The sequence below is a fragment of the Lutra lutra genome, chromosome 17, assembly GCF_902655055.1.
Source record: "Lutra lutra chromosome 17, mLutLut1.2, whole genome shotgun sequence".
Lineage (NCBI taxonomy): Eukaryota > Metazoa > Chordata > Mammalia > Carnivora > Mustelidae > Lutra > Lutra lutra.
This window is the reverse complement of record NC_062294.1, coordinates 49,915,998-49,938,853: the sequence shown is the minus strand read 5'-3', so window position 1 is coordinate 49,938,853 and position 22,856 is coordinate 49,915,998. Positions and strand designations below refer to the sequence as shown.

General features: G+C 47.9%; 1 protein-coding gene across 3 annotated transcripts in view; it reads left to right on the top strand.

Moving 5' to 3' along the window:
- Positions 1–22,856, top strand: part of OPA3 (outer mitochondrial membrane lipid metabolism regulator OPA3) — a 73,151-nt gene that overhangs the window by 19,675 nt on the left and 30,620 nt on the right. Inside the window, exon 2 of one of the 3 annotated variants that reach the window (XM_047712602.1) lies at positions 21,949–22,376. The exons of the other annotated variants lie outside the window; for them this stretch is intronic. Within the exon in view, the coding sequence (XP_047568558.1) occupies positions 22,289–22,376 (88 nt within the window). The 5' untranslated portion in view covers positions 21,949–22,288. The remainder of the gene's footprint in view (positions 1–21,948; positions 22,377–22,856) is intronic. 3 annotated transcript variants of the gene reach the window in all.

The following is a 22,856-nucleotide window of genomic DNA, read 5'->3' as shown; positions in this document are numbered from 1 at the left end:
AGAGTGTGCCAGACAAAGTGGAAAGATGGAGGCGTGGGTAACCACATGTGCCAAAGTAAAGCTGTAACGGGGAATTTATGGGAGGCTGGCTTGGCTGAAAAGTAGCCGGTGGGACCGGAAGTGGTAAGAGCAGAGCCTGAATGGCTCTTCAGGGACAGATCATGTTAACACATTTAGACTTGATCTTGAGGGCAGCGAGGACCCTGTGTCATGGTCACAAAAGAAACCGAGGACAAAAAAGGAATGAAAGAGAATTTGCTTTACTGTTTTTCAAAGACAGTTGCCATTACTCTGTGCAGAAGACCTACCCATGTTTATCCGCCTAGGCTTTTTGCTATGATGTTGGTGCCTACTTGAGATCTCTGTCTGTCAAATAAATAAATAAAATCTTAAAAAAAAACAAAACTTAAAGGATCAAGGTCACAAAATACTGTTTCTCTGTGCTGTCTTCTTTCTCAGGCAAGCTCTCTCTTTTGGGGGGACAAGATGGCCTCGTTGGCTCCAGGTTCACATCGTGTTCACGAAGCAAACCCAAGGGAAGGAGAGGATGACTCTTCTGACATTCCAGGAAAAATCCCAGGGCTGAATGTCAGCACCTAAAGCTGGGGGGTGGGGTTGGCCTTCCCTGAACAATGTGGAGGAAGAGTGAGGGATGGGCTTCCCCCAAAGAGAGTTAGGGGCAGTTTTCAGAGAAAGGGGAGTGGATGGTGGCCCAGTAATACTAGCTAATACCCATTTCACTGTGGCTTTGGAGGGCGAGAAGGGAAGGGTCCCTGTGTTCCTGGAGAGGGGAGCAGGATCTGGAAGTTATTGAGATGTCCTTGGCCCAGTCTTTCTGAGCTCCTGGGATGACCAAGGCTCGTGGTTGAGGAGAGCCCCTTTCTGCATCTCATGGGAAGGCATGGTTTCACCCCCACCAAATCCATGCAGGGTCACTGAGGTTCAAGTCCAAGGGCTAGCAGATGTCTGACCTCTGTGCATTGGCCACCAACCCCATGCCAGAGGGGCAGGCCTGTGTTCACCATGGTCCCCCGCCCTCCACTGTTCCTGGAGTCCCCCTGTTTCACCCTCTGAAGTCTCCTATGTCAGGCTTGGGAGGGTCCTGGGGGTCCTCAGCTTATCTCCACTCTCAGAGTGACCTGGTGCCTGCTGTTCTAGTCTCTCAGCTCAGCTGCCTCTCGTTGCCCCCCACACCCCTCCGTGGGTACCCAGAGCCTCCCTTCTGGCTCAGTCACCTTGCCGCTGTCGGCGTCCCCTAGCTAGGCCTGTGTGGATTTCCTTCCCTTCACTTCCCTCCTTTCCCCAGGGTTCACGTGACTTCTAGCTTCTTTATACCCGACTGCTGTCTTTGTGGGCTTAAGGAGAAAGCAGAGTGTTCAATCTAACAGGCTTGACCAGGAATCCTGGGCTTGGGGTGGTTTGCTTGTTGATTGATTGATTGATTGATTGATTTTTTTTTTTTAAACTACAGCCTGTTTAAAAGATAATCAGTTCGCATGCCTTAAGGTTCAAAAGAGGATGTGATTGGTAAAGTCTCCCTCCACTTCTGTGCCCTGGGCACCCTGTTCCCCTCCAGCAGAGCAAACCACTCTTACCTTGTGTGTTTTCTGGAAAAAAACAAAAACAAAAACTGCCTTTCCAAGCAAATGCTGATACGCACCCCCCTCCACCTCGCCTTTTTTCCCCATGCGTAGCAAACTGAATGTCCCGTGCTGGACCTCACTGTTTCTCACCCACCTCAGTACCCGGGAGAGAGGCACCGATCAGCACGTAAACACCCTCCTTACTCTTCCGTTCAGCTGCTGGCTGAATGACTATAATACAGGAGGCCAGAGGTAGTCTTGGAGGGTCTCTGCTGGCTTTTCTTCATTGCTTCTGTAAACGGTGCTGCAGGACTAACGTGCCGGGCCAGGCTTCCCCACTTGTGTGGGTGAAGCTGGCATCCGTCCCCAGAAGGAGAGTTACTGACTCTGGGGTGCTTAGCGAGTAGAGAGGCTCCCTGTAAACACAGAACCACGAGCAAACCCAGGAACGAATGAGTCTCAGCACGGTCACCGCCACGACGGACCTCATTCATGGTTTACCAGTTTTCCCACCAGTGTCCTTTTTCTGCCTCAGGATTTTATCCAGTTTCCCTTTGTATATAGCTGTCCTGTCTTCTTGGTCCCCTTTAATCTGTGACAGTGTCTCAGTCTTTGTTTTTTGTGACCTTGACCCTTTAAGTTTTTTGTTTTTTTTTTTTTAAGATTTTACTTATTTTTTTTAAAGATTTTATTTATTTATTTGACAGACAGAGATCACAAGTAGGCAGAGAGGCAGGCAGAGAGAGAGAGAGAGAGAGAGGGAAGCAGGCTCCCCGCTGAGCAGAGAACCCAATGTGGGGCTCGATCCCAGGACCCTGAGACCATGACCCGAGCTGAAGGCAGAGGCTTTAACCCACTGAACCACCCAGGCGCCCCAAGATTTTACTTATTTATTTGACAGAGATCACAAGTAGGCAGAGAGGCAGGCAGAGAGAGCGGGGGAGGCAGGCTCCCTGCTGAGCAGAGAGCCCGATGCGGGGCTTGATCCTAGGACCCTGGGATCATGACCTGAGCCAAAGGCGAGGCTTAACCCACTGAGCCACCCAGGCACCCCACCACATCTTCTTAATCCTTTCGTCTCTCAATGGACACTTGGACTGCTTCCGTAATCTGACTGTTGTAAATAATGCTGCACAAACATCAGCGTGTATGTATCCCTTTTAATTAGTGTTTTTATATTCTTTGGGTAAATACTCATTAGTGTGATTATTGGATCATTGATTGGGTAACTCTATTTTTAACTTTTTGAGGAACCTCCATACTGTTTTCCACAGGGGCTGCACCAGTTTACATTCCCACCAACAGCGTTAAGAGGGTTCTTTTTTCTCCACATCCTTGTCAACACTTGCTTACTTGTGTTTTTTGATTTTAGCCACCCTGACAGGTGTCAGGTGATATCTCCTTGTGGTTTTGATTTGCATTTTCCTGATGACAAGTGATGTTGAGCATCTTTTCATATGTCTATCACTTCAGATGTGGCCATCTGTATGTCTTCTTTGGAGAAATGTCTGTTCATGTCTTCTGCCCATTTTGAATTGGATTGTCTGTTTTCCGGCTGTTGACTTGTATAAGTTCTTTATGTATTTTGGATACTAGTCCTTTATCAGATATGTGATTTGCAAGTGTCTTCTCCCATTCCATAGGTTGCCCTTTAGTTTTGTTGACTGTCTCCTTTGCTGTGCAGAAGCTTTTTATTTTTTTTATTTTTTATTATTTTTAAAAAATGTTATTCATTTATTTGACAGAGCTCACAAGTAAGCAGAGAGGCAGGCAGAGAGAGAGGGGGAAGCAGGCTCCCCACTGAGCAGAGAGCCCGATGCGGGGCCCGATTCCAGGACCCTGAGACCATGAGCTGAGCCAGTAGCAGAGGCTTAACTCACTGAGCCACCAAGGTGCCCCCAGAAGCTTTTTATTTTGATGTAGTCCCAAAAGTTCATTTTTGCTTTTATTTCCCTTGCCTCAGGAGACATATCCAGAAAAATGTCACTGTGAGAACTTGGCCCTTTTGAAGAGTACTGATTAGTTATTTTATAGACTGTCCTTCGTGGGTTTTTTTTTAATTAAATTTTATTTTATTTTATTTCATTTGTCAGAGGGAGAGAGAGCACAAGCAGATGGAGTGGTAGGCAGAGGGAGAAGCAGGCTCCCCACTGAGCAGGGAGCCTGATCCTGGAGTCGATCCCAGGACCTGAGCCAAAGGCAGGCACTTATCAAGACTGAGCCACCCAGTGTCCCTGTAGACTGTCCTTCGATTTGCGTTTGTCTCATGCTTTCTCGTGATTGGAAAGAGCTTCTGCATTTTTGGCAGTAATGCCCCAGGAATGACGCTGTGTCCTCCTCAGCGCGCTGCATTGGGACATCACAGTGTCAGTTTGTCTCATTTCTGATCGTACTGCCCTTGGTCATGTGGTTGCTAGGTTTGTCCACGGTATTACTTTTTTCCCTTTGTGAGTTAATAAATATATTGGAGAAGATAACTTTGAGACAATGCAGATATCCTGTTTCTCCTCCAACTTTTGCCCACTAATTTGAGCATCCATCTGTGGGTGATGATGGGAAGGTGAAGCATGTGCTTCTGGAACCCCTTACCCAGAGTTCTTTGTGGCAGAGGAGACATGCTAACATCTGTTAGCAAGCGCACAGGCTGAGCTGAAGGCCCCAGGCTGCCGAGTGCACCCCAGTGCGGTGTAGGAGCTTCTCTCTGCAGCTCCTCCTTCCTGGCAGTCCTCCTGAGCTGGGGCCTCTCCCTGGACATCCTCATTGTGCACTTGGTTGAGCATCCGACTCTTGGTCTCAACTCAGGTCATGATCTCAGGGTCATGAGATCGAGCCCCGTGTTGGGCTCCATGCTGAGTGTGGAGTCTGCTTGAGATTCTCCCTCTCCTTCTGCCCCTCCTGCTCTGTGCACTCTTCGCTCTCTCTCTCAAATAAGTAAATAAATCTTTTTAAAAATTTACCAAGAGGGGTACCTGGGTGGCTCAGTGGGTTAAGCGTCTGCCTTTGGCTCAGGTCATGATCCCAGGGTCCTGGGATCGAGCCCCGCATCAGGCTCTCTGCTCAGCGGGAGCCTGCTTCTCCCTCTCTCTCTGCCTGCCTCTCTGCCTACTTGTGCTCTCTCTCTCTGTTAAATATATAAATAAAATCTTAAAAAAAAATTTAAAAATTACCAAAAAAAAAAAAAAAGAAGTGGTGGCAGGCTCAGGAGGAAAGAGGAGAGGTCGGGAGGGGAGGATGCTTCCCAGGACCTTGTTGTTCTTCCCATTGTATTTCCTGCAGCCGTCATGTTCTGACTTGGTGTTGTCCTTGGGGATGATGAGGACATCTGGGGTGCGCTGCACCACTGCGAGCCGCCCACAGCAGCCCCGCATGCCATCCTGGGGGCCCTGACCTCCGTGTGGATCACGAGCACCTCTCCTGGGCCGCCCTGGGACCCCTCTCCCCTCCTCCCTCAAGTTCAGCTCTTCTGTCTGTTTAATGGCGGGGAGGAAGGAACGGGCTCCAGGGCTGCTGAGAGCCGCACAGGCGGGGCTCATGGTCAGATCTGCAGCCCAAGGGGCTCCTCAGTCTGGGGTCTGCAAGCTGCAGGTGGAGGCGGGACAGTTGAGAGGCAGAGCGGTCAGTGCAGGCCTCAGAAGTCCAGGCTTTCCAAGCCCCTGGGAGGCTGCCCTCAAATAGGGTCAAGTGCAGCTCTCATCTACCTTCCGGGAACTGCTCCTCATCCCCCTGCCAGCTCTGACTCCTCCTTCCTGGCCGACTCAGTCTATCTGGCTCTGTTTTATTCTCTTCTGTTTCTTTTCTGTTTGATGGCTCCACTGAAGTAGAACTGACATGCAGTGAGTTCATATTTAAAGTGTACAACTGGTAAGCTTTTCTTAAGATTTTACTTATTTGCGAGCGAGCTGGAGCGGAGAATAGGGAGGGTCAGAGGGAGAGAATCTCAAGCAGACTCCGTGTTGAGCACAGAGCCCGATGTGGGGCTCGTTCCCACGACCCTGAGATCATGACCTGAGCCAGAATGAAGAGTAATCCATCAGAGAGTGGCCACAGCAGGAGGAAGGAGGCTTCAGGGGAGAGGAGAGTGAAGGCTGGCTGCCGGGGTCCACCTGAGGAGCAGAACCAGTGTCTGTCTAGCGGGAGAAGCCCTTGGCCCCAGCATGCTGGCTGCTGGCGGAGCCCACTGCCGTGCTGGTACACGACCCACTCGGTGGCGGGAGAGCTTCCCGACGGAGATCCAGAGGCCCCTCACATCCCAGCTGACGTACTTCCCACTGAACATCCCAAGAACCCATTATCCCAATGAGGATTATTCACAGTGACCTTGTCCTGTGGCCATAAGATCTTTGGGTCACCATTTGCCGTGCACCACTCACATGCCTCTTGCTGTAAAAGTCACCCGTCCACTCCCCTCCTTGGAGTCCCAGCAATCCTGTAGGTCAGCCCCACAGGGGTGGCTGGTGCTCACATTGTGTCCCCGTCCACTAGGGGCTGAGGGCAGAGCAAGTGCCTAGCCCGGATGTTGAAGGAAGCTCCCCGCTAAATGGGCTAGGGGTGTGTGGGGCAGGGATATGTTTCTCTGGTATCTTTCGATACTTTATATAAATCCATGCTTCCTGGGGACGCCTGGGTGGCTCAGTTGGTTAAGCATCTGTGTTTGGCTCAGGTCAGGATCTCAGGGTCCTGGGATCACACCCCGCGTCGGGCTCCCTGCATAGCAGGGAGTCTGCCGCTGCCTCTCCCTCTGTCCGCTGCTCCCCCTGCTTGTGCTCACACACTCTGTCAAATAAATAAATAAATAAATTCTTTAAAAAGAATCATAATAAATCCCTGTTTCCTTTCTTAGAAAAGAAAGTGATAAACTCCTAGAATCAGAGTTGTGGTTCCCGGATTATACAATGAGCATTTTTCCATGTTTATTGTAGAAAAAACTTAGAATATAGATAAGAAATAAAAAGACCGCATACTCTGTATACTAGTGCTGTTAGTGCTGACTGATAACCAAAAGTTAATGTTTGGTATGTTTCCTTCATTTCTTTTTTTCATTCCCTGAACCCTCTGAATGCTTACTCTGGGTCCAGTCTCATGCTGGACATCCCTGGGGACACAGCATCAACCCAGACAGCCCTGTCCCACTGTCCTGGGACTCAGAGTCTATTGGAGGAGACAGACTCCTCCCTAGACAGTGATGGCCCCAAGTGGGCATAACTCAGCTCCGGAGGCTGAGAGAACCCAGAGGGGTACCTGACTTAGCTTAGGGGTCAGGCTTCCTGGAGGAGAGGCCCCTGAGCTGAGCCCTGGGCCGAGGGAGCACACATAAAAAATGTTTTGAATATCGAATATAATTCTGTGCATTTGAAGGACTGGTAGTAGAAGATATGCTGATCATATATATGGGACCTGTAGGTCATTTTAAGGAATCTGGACTTTATATCTTAGAGTCAGTAGAAGCCATTGAAGAGTTTTAAGCAGGGGAGTACCTTGATCTGATGGTCTGTTTGTTTATTTATTTATTTATTTTTATTAAAAGATTTTATTTATTTGACAGAGAGAGATCACAAGTAGGCAGAGAGGCAGGCACAGAGAGAGGGGGGAGTGGGCTCACCGCCGAGTAGGGAGCCTGATGTGGGGCTCGATCCCAGGACCCTGAGATCACGACCCGAGCCGAAGGCAGATGCCCAACCCACTGAGCCACCCAGGCACCCCTCCGATGGTCATTTTAATATGGTGACTTCGGATGTGGAACATGCATGAGGATGGGACCAGAGATCGGAGAGGCAGCTGGGCCAGGGCAGAGGCCTGGAAACCCAAACGCACTGTTTATGTTTCTGGCTTGGACAAGTTGTTTGGTTTTGTGTTATATCGAGGTGTAACTGACATACACCATTATATTAGTTGCAAGTATAGAACATGATTTGGTATTTGCTTATATTGCAAAATTATCTCCACAGTAAGTCTAGTTAATACCGATCACCGTGTGTAGGTATAGAGTGTTCTTTTTTCTCATGAGCACTTTTAAGATTTGCTCTCTAAGCAGCTTACAAATTTGCAGAACAGTATTATTAACTGTAGTCACCATGCTGTATGTGACACCCCCAGACTTGTGTATTTCATAACTGGAAGTTTGTTCCTCTGAACTCTCTGTGCCCATGGGCCTCCCTCCTGCCCTCTACTCCTGGCAACCAGAACCAGTCTGTTCTCCATGTCTGTGAAACTTTTTTTTTCTTGATTTTGTTTTAGATTCCGCCTACAAGTAAGATCATACAGTACTTGTCTTTCTCTGCTGTGTTTCACTTTGGATAATGTCCTCAGGGTCCATCCGTGTTGTTGCAGATGGCAAGATTTCATTCTTCTTTTATGGCTGAATCATATTCCATTGTCCATATATGACACACTTACCACATTTTCTTCATCCATTCATCTGTTGATGGACACTTCGGTTGTTTCCATACCTTAGCGTTTTGGTTTTTTTTTTTTTTTAAGATTTTACCCATTTATTTGATAGAGACCACAAGTAGGCAGAGAGGCAGGCAGAGCGGGAGGGGGAAGCAGGCTCCCTGCTGAGCAGAGAGCCCGATGCAGGGCTCGATCCCAGGACCCTGAGACCATGACCCGAGCCAAAGGCAGAGACTCATCCCAGTGAGCCACCCAGGCGCCCCTATTGCTGGGAACTTCTGTCTTAGAACTGCTTTTGCTGTGTCCTACAAGTTTTGGTACATTGTATTTCCATTTTCATTTGACTCAAGATATTTTTGATTTCTTTTTTTTTTTTTTTAAGATTTTATTTATTTGACACAGAGAGAGAGATCACAAGCAGGCAGAGAGGCAGGCAGAGAGAAGGGGAAGCAGGCTCCCTGCCGAGCGGACAGCCTGATGTGGGGCTCGATCCCAGGACCCTGAGATCATGACCTGAGCCGAAGGCAGAGGCTTAACCCACTGAGCCACCCCAGCGCCCGGTTCATTTCTTTTCTGATTGCTTCGTTGGCTTGCTGGTTGTTCAGTAGCATGTTTCATGTTGACGTACTTTTGAAATTCTCAGTTTCCTTCTTGTAACTGATTTCTAGTTTTATACCACTGTGGTCAGAAAAGATGCTTGATACGATTTCAGACTTCTTTTTTTTTTTTTTAAGATTTATTTATTTGAAAGAGAGAATGAGAGAGAGAGAGAGAGCATGAGATGGGGGATGGCAGACTCTCCGCTGAGCAGGGAGCCAGATGCGGGACTTGATCCCAGGACTCTAGGATCATGACCTGAGCCAAAGGCAGTTGCCCAACCAACTGAGCCACCCAGGTGCCCCAAATTTCAGACTTCTTAAATTTGTTTGTGGCCTAACATATGATCTTGGGGTTCATGGGAGGTTCTGAGTTACCCTGGAAGTGGATGCGATGGAGAATGTTCCATGTGCACTTGAGAAGAAAGTGTACTTTTTTTTCTTTTAGATTTTATTTTTAAAGTAATCTCCACACCCAGCGTGGGGCTCAAACTCACAACCCCGAGATCAAGAGTCACACGCGCTACCCACTGAGCCGGCCAGGCGCCCCATGAAGAATGTGTATTCTGTTGCTTTTGGATGGAATGCTTTGGCTTGGGCAGGTTTTTAAAAATGTGTTTCTGTTTTAAACATTACATTAATTACTGATGTTGTCAAAGGAGTACAAGTACTTAGTTTAAAGAGTCAAATACATTTGTGATTTATGATAAAAAGAAGAAAATGCAGGGGCGCCTGTCTGGCTCAGGCTGAAGGGCGTGCGTGCGTGCGACTCTTGATCTCAAGGTCCTGAATTCAGGCCCCATGTGGGGTGTAGAGATTACATAAATAAATAAACTTTAAAAAAAGAAAAAGAAGAAAATGCAGCCATTTCCTTCCCCACTTCAATTCCTGCTCCCCACAGGTAACCACTTTAACTCTTTCGGCTGGTTTTCACATTTACCACCTTATTTATTTAGTTAGTTTTTTTAAGATTTTATTCGCATTTACCACCTTATTTATTTAGTTAGTTTTTTAAGATTTTATTTATTTGACAGAGAGAGAGAGAGACCTCAAGAGAGGGAACACAAGCAGGGGGAGAGGCAGAGGGAGAAGCAAACTTCCTGCTGAGCAGGGAGCCCGACGCGGGACTTGATTCCAGGACCCTGGGCTCATGATGTGAGCTGAAGGTAGACACTCAAGGCTTGACCCACCCAGGCGCCCCGACCACCTTATTTCTAAAGGAGGTGCCGACACTCCCAGTTTTTAAATTTTTCCTTTTTTTTTTTTTTTTTTAAATTAACTGTTGATCTCCTAATACGGAAGACAAGGATTCAGTGCTTTTATTCCCTTCATACTTCAAAAGGCGCTTCTCTCTCAAACAGTTAACTGTCCCATTACCAGTGACGTCCGTTAGCAGTTCCGTGCTTCATGTCCCTGTCGCGGCCCTCCCGTCACCCGGGCCACCCGCGCAGTACGTAGGCAGGGTGGTCACGATGACCCTTCATGGCCCACAGAGGGGATGGTGTTAGGAACACGCTCCCCTCGTTTTACGAGGAAGCAGTGAGCGTGTGTGTGCAGACGAATCTCCAGCAGTGGGGAGGAGGCCTGTGTCAGCCGCCAAGGTGCCCAGCCCCCACTGGGAAGGAAGAGGAGCCCTTGTCTTCGCAGCACAGTTTCCTGAGGAAAGAGCTACATTCCAGCCACCTGCAGTTCCACGCTCAGGAAGACACCTTCACAACAGTTAGCTGTGGCCAAGTACTTCATCTGGATGGACTCCGTGGGTTAACATAGCCTTCCTTTCCCCTGGAGAACAACTGGGGGCTGGTCGGCCATCGTGCTGTGGCCCGGAGAGTCCGAGGTGCCCAGGGCCTGGAGCTCTGGGGCTGAAGAGGGAGATCCGAGCCCTGGGGTTGGGGTCATGAGGGTCTGAGTTGCCCCTGGAAGTGGTTGTGATGGTTGAGTTTGAAGAGGACCTTGGGCAGCAGTGTCCTGAGACGTAGCAGTCCCTAAGGCCAAGGAAAGGCTTCTCACAGGAGACAGATGGGCAGACAGGGCAGTCTGAGGGGGGAGGGCCTGGAGCCAAGAGATGCCAACACCTCCCAGAGGAGTGGGTGCTGTGCAGTGCCTCCTTGTGTTGAGGGGACAGATGAGCTGGAAAGCAGGAGGGACATGGGTAGAGCCAGGTGAGAGGGAGCCATGCCCGGGGTCCATGGCTGCCACCTGTGGACTTCCACGGATCAGCCCTTTCATTGAGTACCTGCGCTGTGCCCCCCTAAAGGCTGGGGACACTGCAGTGACTGAGTCAGCCCCAAGCCCAGCCCTCATGGGGCTTGCAGTCCGGTTGGGGCAATAGGTTTGTCACCACAGTGATTACCCAGAGTGGTCAGAGCTTTGGCAGGGGAGCCCAGGGCTCTGGAAGTCAGGGCAGGCTTCATGGAGGAGGGGATGCCTGAGCTGGGATACCCTGCGGTATGGAGGACAGATCAAAAGGAACAAGACCTAGGACACAGAGACCAGTGAGGAGACCGAAAACTATTTTATGTAGCCCAAGGTCAGAGCTGAGACCAGTGGGTAGGACATATTTCCAGGAATAAAATTCCAGACAGGAGTCAGGAAGAGTTCACATTTACTAAACGGAGTGATTTCTCACTTAAGCCTCTCATCGCCATTCTCCCAGTCCTCACAGTTGCGTATTTTGACCCCCAGTTTACTGATGGGGGAACTCGGGCTCCGCTGGCACATCCCGAAAGTGAGAGAGCCGAGATTGGAGTCCAGGTCTGTCAGACTCCAGAAGCCTCACTACTTTCGTCCAGCCTGGCCCTGAACTGAGAAGGTTTCTGCAGATCTCATTTCATTATTTCAGCAGCACTGTCCCGCAGGTGGAAGGGTCCTCATTTTGAAGATGAACTAATAAGGCTTAGGGAAGAGCACTCCTTTGCCCGCGGGTAGCTGGCAGGGGTAGCTGGCAGGGCGTGGCCAGCGGGTACACAGGCAGGAAGTGAAAGCTGCACGCAGGGGTGGGGGTGGGGGTGGGGGTATTGTTAGAAGTCCCAGCTGGGTGACTGAGGGCTGACGAACAGGTTAGACAAGTATTGCCTTTTCCAGGGCTAAAACAACCTGTTATATTCTCTCCCCCTCTGGAAAAGCAGCATTCTTTTGATTCTTTGGAGGCAGGCTAAACAGCAAACTTTAGTAAAAGTATAAAATCGGTAACAGACAAGAATGTTGTGAGAAAATGTGGATGCTCATAATGACATTATATACAGCGAATTTGAGGAAACTTCAAGGAAAGATGGGCTGTTCGTCTATTCATTAAACATTCCGTGGTGCCTTCTTGATACCAGGTTCTGGGCTGGGTGTTTCTGGGAAACGGTCTGCCCTTTAGGGACTCATAGTACAGTTTCCAGGCAGTGACAGTTGAGTTACCCATGGAACAGGGAGAATTTGCCGGGGCCTCAAGGAACTTGAAAACAGTGAAACCAGCCTTTGGGGGCTGGTAAGATACATAAGGCTAGTTGAAACATATTTATGTAACTATTTTAAGAAGGAAGAGAGTCTGGATCATATTTTAAAAATAATTTAACCCAGAAGAAACAGTGTTGTGATGAGGGCAGCGCAGGGAGCTTTGGGAGCATTAGAGATTGTGTCTGACTTGGCCTCGGGATCAGGGAGGGCTTCCAGGAAGAAGGGATGCTCCAGCTGAGATCTAAAAGATGAATTAGGGTGAGTTAAGAAAAGAGGATTGGGGGAGTGTTATCCCTGGCAGAGGTTAATTTAGGTGTGAGATGGAAGGGTGAGCCCAGCCATTGCAGAGCCCATGATCCAGTGGGGGAAACAGATGTCACCAGGGACACCCAAGATTGATCAGGGCTGAGATGTAGGAGCCCACGGGGCATCTGACTCAGTGCCAGAGGGAAACACCTGAGCTTCCTCCTTGCAGGACAACTAGGAGTTAGCAGACAAGTAGTAGAGAAATGCAACAAAACCAAAAGATGGTCCTTTGAAAAAATTGATACTACTCAAGGGAAAAAAAAACATAAATTTCCATTAAAGGGAATGAAAAAAATGAGGCATTAGTACGGATCCTAACTATAGGATGACAAAAGGATACTGATCAACTTTAGTCAATAAATTCGATGATGCAAAGGAAATGGATGGTTTCCTTGGGGAAACACAATTTAACAACATTGGCACAAGACGAAATAGAAAATCTGAATAGTAGGGGTGCCTGGCTGGCTCAGTAGAGTGTGTGACTCTTGATCTCAGGGTTGTAAGTTTGAGCCCCACATTGGGTGTAAAGATTACTTAAAAATAAAATCTTTTAAAAAAACGGAAAATCTAAATAGTTCTGTATCTGTTAGAGACATTGAATCGATAATGAAAGACCTTCCCGTGAAGAAAACTACAAGCCCCAGGTGCCTGAGTGGTTCAGTTGGTTAAGAATCGGACTCTTGATTTTGGCTCAGGTCATGATCTCGGAGTGGGAAGATCGAGCCCCGCGTTGGGCTCCATGCTCAGCAACAAGTCTGCCTAAGAAGATTCTCTCTCCACATGCCCGTCCCCCAGCATGCGATCACGCACGCTCAAAAATAAATAATTTTTTTAAAGAAAAGAATACTACAGGCCCAGATGGCTTTGCTGGTAAATTCTTCTAAACATTTAAGAAAGAAACAATACCATTATCTAAACTCTTCTAAGTAATAGGAAAAGTGGAAACACTTGTTTAATGAGTCCAGTAGAATACTGATAGCAAAAACCCAACAAAGTCCTTACAAGAAAGGAAAATTTCAGGCCAAGATCTCTTGCAAACATGGGTTCCGATATCCTAAACAAAAATATTAGCAAGCAGAAGCCAGCAATATGTAAGAATAACAAGTCATGATCTAGTGAGATTTATTCCAAGACTGCAAGGTTGGTTTGCATTTATTTGAAAAGCAATCGATGTAATTCACCTTAGGAATGGGAGAAGTGAGAGAAACCATATGATCATTTTATACAGAAAAGCATTTGATAAAATCAGCACCTACTCATGATAAAAGTGCTCCAGAAACTAGGAATAGAGAGGAGCTTCCTTAATCTGACAAAGCTTATTTTATCAAAGTCGTTCAGTTAACACCATATTTATACTTAAAGATTAAAATGAATACTTTTCAGGGCGCCTGGCTGGCTCCGTCACTAGAGCATGTGACTCTTGATCTTGCGATGTGAGTTTGAGCCCCATGTTGGGTATAGAGATCACTTTAAAAAATAAAAGCTTTAAAAAAGGGGGGGGGGGCCGCCTGGGTGGCTCAGTGGGTTAAGCCGCTGCCTTCTGCTCAGGTCATGATCTCAGAGTCCTGGGATCGAGCCCCGCATCGGGCTCTCTGCTCAGCAGGGAGCCTGCTTCCTCCTCTCTCTCTGCCTGCCTCTCTGCCTACTTGTGATCTCTCTGTCAAATAAATAAATAAATAAAATCTTTAAAAAAAATAAATAAAAATAAAAGCTTTAAAAAGGGGGGGGCGCCTGGGTGGCTCAGTGGGTTAAGCCGCTGCCTTCGGCTCAGGTCATGATCTCGGGGTCCTGGGATCGAGTCCCACATCGGGCTCTCTGCTCAGCAGGGAGCCTGCTTCTCTCTCTCTCTCTCTCTCTCTCTCTCTGCCTGCCTCTCCGTCTACTTGTGATCTCTCTCTGTCAAATAAATAAATAAAATCTTTAAAAATAAATAAATAAATAAATAAATAAATAAATAAAAGCTTTAAAAAAGGGGGGGGGGGCGCCTGGGTGGCTCAGTGGGTTAAGCCGCTGCCTTCGGCTCAGGTCATGATCTCAGAGTCCTGGGATCGAGCCCCGCATCGGGCTCTCTGCTCAGCAGGGAGCCTGCTTCCTCCTCTCTCTCTGCCTGCCTCTCTGCCTACTTGTGATCTCTCTGTCAAATAAATAAATAAATAAAATCTTTAAAAAAAATAAATAAAAAAGCTTTAAAAAGGGGGGGGGGGCGCCTGGGTGGCTCAGTGGGTTAAAGCCTCTGCCTTTAGCTCAGGTCATGATCCCAGGGTCCTGGGATCAAGCCCCACATCGGGCTCTCTGCTCTGCAGGGAGCCTGCTTCCTCCTCTCTCTCTCTGCCTGCCTCTCTGCCTACTTGTGATCTCTGTCAAATAAATAAATAAAATCTTTGAAAAAAAAAAAAAGAGAGAGAGAACACTTCCCCCGACATTTGGAATACGACAAATTTCACCTCTTCTCGTCAATATAATATTGGAGGTTGTAGCTACTATGAAAAGGTACACACACACACCCAGAAAATTAAAATTTTAAAAAAGCTAATTAAGAAAAACTAATTAAGGGGCGCCTGGCTGGCTTAGTCCATAGAGCATGTGACTCTTGATGCTGGGGTCATGAGTTCAAGCCCCATGTTGGGAACAGAGTTTACTTTAAAAAAAAAAAAAAAAACCCAAAAACCTAATTAAAAGCATACACATTGAAAAAGAAGTAAAACTGGTTTTTGGCTGATGATAGGACTATGTACATAAATAAGCCAAAAGAGCCTAAAAACAAGCCATTAAAATAAATAGATGGTTTTTGGAAAGATTGCTGGATACGAGATGAATATACAGAAATCAGTTGTATTTCGATAAGCTGCAAACTAACAATAGGACAGTGGGTCCTAAAATACCGTTCACAATAGCACCAAAAGTCTTCAAATATCTAGAAATAAGTTTGATGAAACACGTACAAGAACTCTACTCTGATGACCTAAAATACGGCTGAGAGGAATTTAAAAATCCTTGTAGAAAACAGATAAAGAGGCAGCTGGCTGGCTCCATTAGTAGTGTGTGACGCAGTCTCAGGGTTGTGAGTTCGAGCCCCACACTGGGTGTAGAGATGACTTGCAAAGAAAGTCTTAAACAGTAACAACAACAACTACCAATCAGATATTACCCTGTTCATGGACTGGCAGATTCAGTGATGTTGTTAAGGCTCCGCAAGCTGAACTCTAGATTCGGTATAACCCCAGTAAACATCTGCACCTGCCTTCTTGTTGTCAGGAACAAGTTGATTCTAAAATGTGTAAGACATTTAGAGATCCTAGAATAGAAGATCTCAAGGAAGAACCAAGTTGGAAGATTCACATGAACAGACCTAAAGACTTTATTTTTTTATTTATTTTTTAATTTTTTAATTTTTTTAAAGATTTTATTTATTCGACAGAGATCACAAGTAGGTAGAGAAGCAGGCAGAGAGAGATAGGAGGAAGCAGACTCTCTGCTGAGCAGAGAGCCCAATGCGGGGCTCGATCCCAGGACCCTGGGATCATGACCTGAGCCGAAGGCAGAGGCTTTAACCCACTGAGCCACCCACGTGCCCCTATTTTTTTTATTTTTTAAAAGATTTTATTTATTTATTTGACAGAGATCACAAGTAGGCAGAGAGGTAGGCATGGTGGTGGGGAAGCAGACTCTCCGCTGAGCAGAGAGCCCGATGCGGGGCTCGATCCCAGGACCCTGAGATCATGACCTGAGCCGAAGGCAGAGGCTTTAACCCACTGAGGCACCCAGGTGCCCCAAGACTTAGCTTTAAAGCTGACGTCATTAACACAGAGGAGTGTCGGTGCAAGGACAGACAACTAGACCAATGGGACAGGATAGACTGTCTAAAATTAGACCTCCACGTGAGTGGCTTTCCAACAAAGGTGGCACTGCACCTCAGTGGGGGAAGGATGGTCATTCGGTAAATGGCGCAGTTGCATAACCATATGGGAAAAAACCCCTTGGTTCCCTCCTTCTCTTGGACATTGGCAATGTCGGGACATACGTTTGGTTGTCAAAACTTGTGGAGGGCTACTGGGAGGGACCAGGGAGCAAAATTGCCCCCAGCTGAGAACCCCCGGCGTGTACAAATGTAAAAAGTCATGGAGCTGAACTCAATGGGGCATTTTTTGTATCTCATTTCTCAACTGAGAAATGAAAGCACACACACACACACACACACAACACACACACACCCCACACACCTCTTGCTGAAAAAGCAGTCCCTCGGTCTTAACCCTAGAGAACAAACTGATGGTTACCAGAGGAGAAGTGAAGGGTAAGGAATGGGTGAAATAGGGGGAAAAAAGTCGTTTCGCATGTTCTATAATTATACATCAGCTTAAATTAGACTGAACTAAATCAAAATATTTCCTTCAAGAATTTAGATTTATGTCTTCTAAAGATATCACACAATTTAAGGCTACAGAAAGTGTATTCATATTTTCTGTGATCAGATGATAAAAATAGCATTCTGCTTTGTGTGTACTAAACACACCTAACAAGAGAGCTATGGGGGCACCTGGGTGCCGCAGTCGGTTGAGGGTCCGACTCTCGGTATTGGCTCAGGTCGTGACCTCAGGGTCAGAAGTTGAGCCCCGCGTCCGGCCCGGGCTCAGCGTAGAGTCTGCTGGAGCTTCTCTCCCTCTGCCTCTCCTGCTCGTGCTCTCTCTCTCTCAAGAGAATGAGTACATCTTTAAAAAAGAAAAAGAGAGCCATGTACTTTAATTTGTCTGGTATTGAACGAGCTGGTCTGTCTCCACCTTATTAAACTTTATTTATTCATTACCAACATTTTACTTCATTTTGCAAGAAGCCTTTTCTCTGCTTTTTATTTATTGACGACCTCAGGAGCATCCGTTGCAATTCCGAGCGTGATGAGAGAAAATAGAGAGCTAATAAAACCTACTGTATGAATCAAAAAAAACAAAACAGAACAAAACAGCCTCTCGAATTCTCTGGAAGTTACCTGGGAGGCAGCAATGAAGGAACCCACTGAAGTCAAACAGTGAGCTGTGGCCCTTTTCACGTCCCTGGGACAACCCCAGCTGAAAGGTCCCCCTGCCCTGGCCGCTCTCCCAGGCTCTGTGAGTAAAGCAGCTGATGGATAAAGAGCGCTGCCTCCCTGTTTTCTGTCTCCGGGGTGAGGCAGTGTCCTGTGACTCAGCCATCTCAATGTTGGGAAAAGTGCTGCTCTAGGCTACCTAAATGCCCACGGGGAGGGCATGGTCCCCACGGGTCCATCCACACAATGAATGACCACTCTGCGATAAAAGGCAGCTACGAAAGCCCACAACAACTCAAGCGATCTCACAGACGTAACACGAGCAAATGAGGACAGAACAGGGAACACAAATGTTTTACTATGAAGAAGTCAGAATAGGACTTGAAGCGTATATGTATATCTATGGGGGAGGTCAGATGGTGGTTTGGGAGGGTACTAACTGGAAGAGGGCTTAAAGGTAGGAAGCCTTGGGCGCCTGGGTGGCTCAGTTGGTTAAGCGACTGCCTTCGGCTCAGGTCATGATCCTGGAGTCCCAGGATCGAGTCCCGCATTGGGCTCCCAGCTCCACGGGGAGTCTGCTTCTCCCTCTGACCTTCTCCTCGCTCATGCTCTCTCTCACTGTCTCTCTCTCTCTCAAATAAATAAATAAAATGTTTAAAAAAAAAAAAAGGAAGCCTTTTGGAGTACAGGAACGTTCTAGATCCTAATCAGGGTGATGCTCAGGTAGGTGGAATGTAGCAATGTTGGGAGTGTTTGAGCCCCACATTGAGTGTAGAGATTATTTAAAAATAAAATCTTAAAGAAATTTTAAGATTTTAAATTTAAAATTTTAAGAATTTTAAAAAACCATCCCGCTCTACACTTGCTAGTTGTGTATTTTATGTAAGTTATTTTTCATTGAAAAGGAAAAAAGAATGAATTTACTGAGGTCATTGGTTAAAAAAAACCCATTTACGTAACTCAGTTGTATTTCTGTAGGCCAGCTGCCACCAAATTGAAAGTGGAATTTTTTTTTGAAGATTTTTATTTTTAAAAAAAGTTACTTATTTATTTATTTGAGAGAGAGAAAGAGCATGACTAGGGGAAGGTGCAGAGGCAGAGGGAGAAGTAGGCTGTCCATTGAGCAGGAGTCTGAGGCAGGACTCGATCCCAGGACCCTGAGATCATGACCTGACCTGACGTCAGATGCTTAACTGACTGAGCCACCCAGGTGCCCTGAAAGTAGAATTTAAAATACCATGAATAATAACATTTTTTAAAAAATCAGTACCTAGGAATAAATATAATCAAAGAGACTTGCAAAGAAGAATTATTTTATTATTTTTTAAATTTAAGTAATCTCTGCACCCAACATGGGGCTCGAACTCACAACCCTAAGATCAAGAGCCCTGAGACTTGCAGAGAAAATTAGAGGCTAAGTGGAAATCAGATATTACATTCGTGGGTTGTGGATTGAAAGACTCAGTATTGGGGAGAGGCCGCTATCCTGGAAATGATCTGTAGAGTCACTGGAATTCCAGTCAGAGTCTAGGACAGTGACTTTCAGCCTTTTGCCTGGGTTCCAGTTACACACGCAGTCACACACAACACAAGAACAAAAGTTTTGGGAAACCATACGTGTCCTGACTAAAGGTTGCCTTTGATGCTTCTGTTACATTCTAGAGTTTGGGGTTTTTTTAATTGCATCCGTGAGCTTGGCTTTGTTGTTATTTCATTCCACATATAAGTGAGATTATAGGATATTGGCCTTCCTTGGACTTATTTCTCTTAGCTTGATGCCCTCAAGGGCCATCTGATGGTTTCTCTTAGATTCTTGATCATATATATATATTCTTAAAGATGTTTTTTATTTATTTGACAGAGATCACAAGTGGGCCGAGGGGCAGGCAGATTGAGAGGGGGAAGCAGACTCCCCGCTGAGCAGAGAGCCTGATGTGGGGCTCGATCCCAGGACCCTGAGACCATGACCTAAGCCGAAAAACCCACTGAGCCACCCAGGTGCCCCTCTTGATTGTATTTTTAATGCCGGTCTGAAATGGATTGCGTGACCCACTACTGGGACAGGACCTGTGGTTTTAGCAATATCACGTGAGGTTAGATCAAATTCTAGAAAATCATTGTTCAGCTGAGAGCCGACTGACACATGGTGGAGTTCTCAGTGGCATGATGGAACATCAGGATAGAGACACCACCTGACTTTGCCACCAAGCCCTCTGCTATAGGCGGCTCCCTTCACGACATAGTCACATCGCACTGGGTGGTGTGTCCGTCATCGTCACGCTGTATGTGCTCTTTTTTTTTTTTTAAGATTTTATTTATTTATTTATTTGACAGAGAGATCACAAGCAGGCAGAGAGGCAGGCAGAGAGAGAGGAGGAAGCAGGCTCCCTGCCAAGCAGAGAGCCCGATGCGGGGCTCGATCCAAGGACCCTGAGATCATGACCTGAGCCAAAGGCAGCGGCTTAACCCACTGAGCCACCCAGGCGCCCCTGTATGTGCTCTTTATTTTAAATTTTTAAAAAATATTACTTGGCGATTCGCAGACCTGTACCCCTGGGGATAAAAATATATGTTTATAAAAATTTAAAAAAAAATTATATAAAAAAAAAATATTACACAGAGTACAAGGGGTCTTACTCTAGCCACCAAACAACCCGGGGGCCAGACCTGGGTAATGCGGAAGAATGATCTGGCCTGGGGATGGGGGAGCAGAGGAGCGCCCGGAAGGAAGGAGACCGTGACAAGCGAACAGTACAAGAAGTGTGTAAACATCGTCTGTGAAAATGGGGAGGCGGAGGACAGCCTGCGTGGGGACGGAGAGCTCGTCTTTTACACCAGGGCTGGGGGCTCAATAGAAAACGTGTAAAAAGCAGCAAATTTCCAGGTGAAAAACTCAGAGGCGAGCGACCTACGCTTACTATCAGATGTCAGGGTCATGGTGCTAGGAGGAAAGAAGGCCAGTTAGGGCAAGATTCAGGGGACCGTTGGGGTGGACCCGAGGATGGGGCCTCTGACTTCTAAGCTTATAGCTTGCGTACTTGAGTTTTCATGTAGTGTGTTAATTTTGTTAATGAAAAGAATGGCGGGTTTTTGTGTTTTGGTTGTGTTTTAACCAGCTTCTAGCACAGTTCAGGGGCAGGGGCGGGAGGCTGGGTGGGGACCTGCTGACGCTTTCAACAGGATATACTGGGGGTCGCCTGTGTGCCTGGCCTGCTGCTGGCAGGGGACACGCAGTGATTGGGACAGCCCCGGGCCCTGCCCCTCATGGGGCTCACGGGCCGGCACAGAGTGCAGGCAAGTGACTGGATGACCAGATCGGTCCCAGTTGTGACAGGTGCTCTGAAGGGAAGACACAGAACGTCAGGAGGGACCGACGTTCCTGAATAGGGAGCTCAGGTCAGGGGACATGGGTCAGCAGATGGGGTGTGGGAGAGACGTTCAGGAGATGGAGGAGACACGTGGCTGAGAGGCTGTGGGGGCGGGGAACACCTGAGTCCCAAGTCTCTCGCCTGGTGACGGGATGGACCCAGGAAGAGGAGCAAGTGTCTGTTGGGGGTGGGGAGCTGGGGTCAGGTCTGGACACATATCCGGGAGATGTCTGGGGACCTGTTGGATGCCCAGGTCGGGTGCTGTCCTGTCTTGTCCTGTCCTGGCTCCTCACGGCTACCCCTTCTTGCCAACCCCCCATTCCCACACGGACCTTGTTTCCTGAGCCCCAGATCCGAGACTGCCATCGGCCCCTGCTCTGAAAGCCTTCTCTCACACACACGCTATTGAACTTTATTTCCTGTGCCTGCGTGTGTGCCTGCACCCCGCATACCCACTCCCATTTGCACACCCAGGCTCGACCACTGACCCGGCTCCTCCTGCTCTGTCCACAGTGGGATGCTGGGATGGGGGGTGGGCAGTAGAAGCTGCCACTGTCTCTCCTCACCGCTCTCCCGCCACTCTGCCTTGTGGTCCTGACAGGCTCATGTGACAGTGACAGGCCCGGCACCCCAGGGCTGGTGTGTGGTCATCACCTCCCTGTTTTACAGGGGCAGCCCGAAGTGGGCTGTCATGGCAGTAGGTGACAGAGCTCCAGGTGGACGCCAGCTTGGCCTGAAGCTAGGGACCTCAGTGTGGGAGGGGTTTGCACAGCCCGGAACCCAGGAACCCCACTGCACCAGGGCCTCTGTAACAACTAGCGGAACAGCGACCTCAGCGGTGGCAGTTTCGGGGGGACCCTGGGAATGCTCCTCAGATCCTCCCGCTGGCTCCAGGCAGAGCTCGTCAAACATTCCCGCCCCCCCACCCCTTTCAAACAGTGAGAAGTTATATACCCTCTAGTGCATTTTCAAGGTGACAGCTAAGACTTCTCCATGAATTCAAGTAGACGCAGAGGATATAATTTCTGATGTGTCATGAATATTGATGTTTTCCCGAGTTGGCGCCATCCTTCCTTCAAAGCATGGAATGCAATCCGCATAACCCTTGTGATTTGGCGCCTGCTGCTCTTGGTTTAAGGAGGGGGGGGGGGTAAACGAACAAGCTGTTCTCTTACAGTCAGGAATTTCATATTGTTCCTTGAACTTTTGTCCTTGAACTTCTATTCATGCTTCCCTTACAGAATTCTGTCTAATAAAGTGTGTGTCAGCAACCACAGTAGGTACAGCCATCCATATTTTAATTTGTGCTTCACTTCTGGGGACCATAAGGTTATAAATGTCCAAACACCTTTCTCTGGATTTTCAAAATCACTAGCGCACAATTCACGTAAAACAGTTCATATGTTAGGCATTTACGTGGATGATTGCAAAACGTTAGAAGCGAAGTGCTGAATGTTGGACCTGAATCTCCACGTGAACTAGACCACAGTTCTGTGTATCCGTGTCTCCTGGACGGATGAGAATTACTGCAGGAGGGAGTCAGGGGCCGGCATCAGCTCTGCCTTGGTTTTTAAGACTCAGATGCCGAGCATCTCCCTGCACAAAGGAGCAGCTAGGCAAGAGAGCTTTGGTTCCAGCAGCCGCAGTGAGCTCGTGAGCCTCATGCAAGGTACGTGCCCCATACCTCACGGCAAAGAGTTCACAGGACCGTTCGCTCCCTCCTCAGGGTTGGTGAAAATCGGGGATGGGAGCCACAGGACTTGCCGAGAGGCTCGGTTAGCCCCGTTCACCATTGCTTCGCGTGTGTTCCTGCATTGCGGGGGCCCTTTCTTTGGAGCCAGGAGGACCCTCTACCCTGCAGCCCTAACTCTGAATTTGGGGAAGCTTTGGAAAGAAATTGGTGGGGGGGGGGGTCTGCCTTTCTCCTGAGAAGTGGGTTGGATGACTGCTGCTTAGCAGTCCCACTGGGGGCTTGAGGGGAAGAGCAGAGTCTGCCCTTGAGCCTTTACCTTCCAAGGACTTTGTGTCCTGGAGCTCCTTGTAACCCTGCAAGGGCGTTTCTGCCCCATCCCCCCCCACCCAACAGACTGAGGACTTCCCTTCCTGGGCAGGGTTTCTGATTCCCGGCTGCTTGGCAGAATCCTCTGGG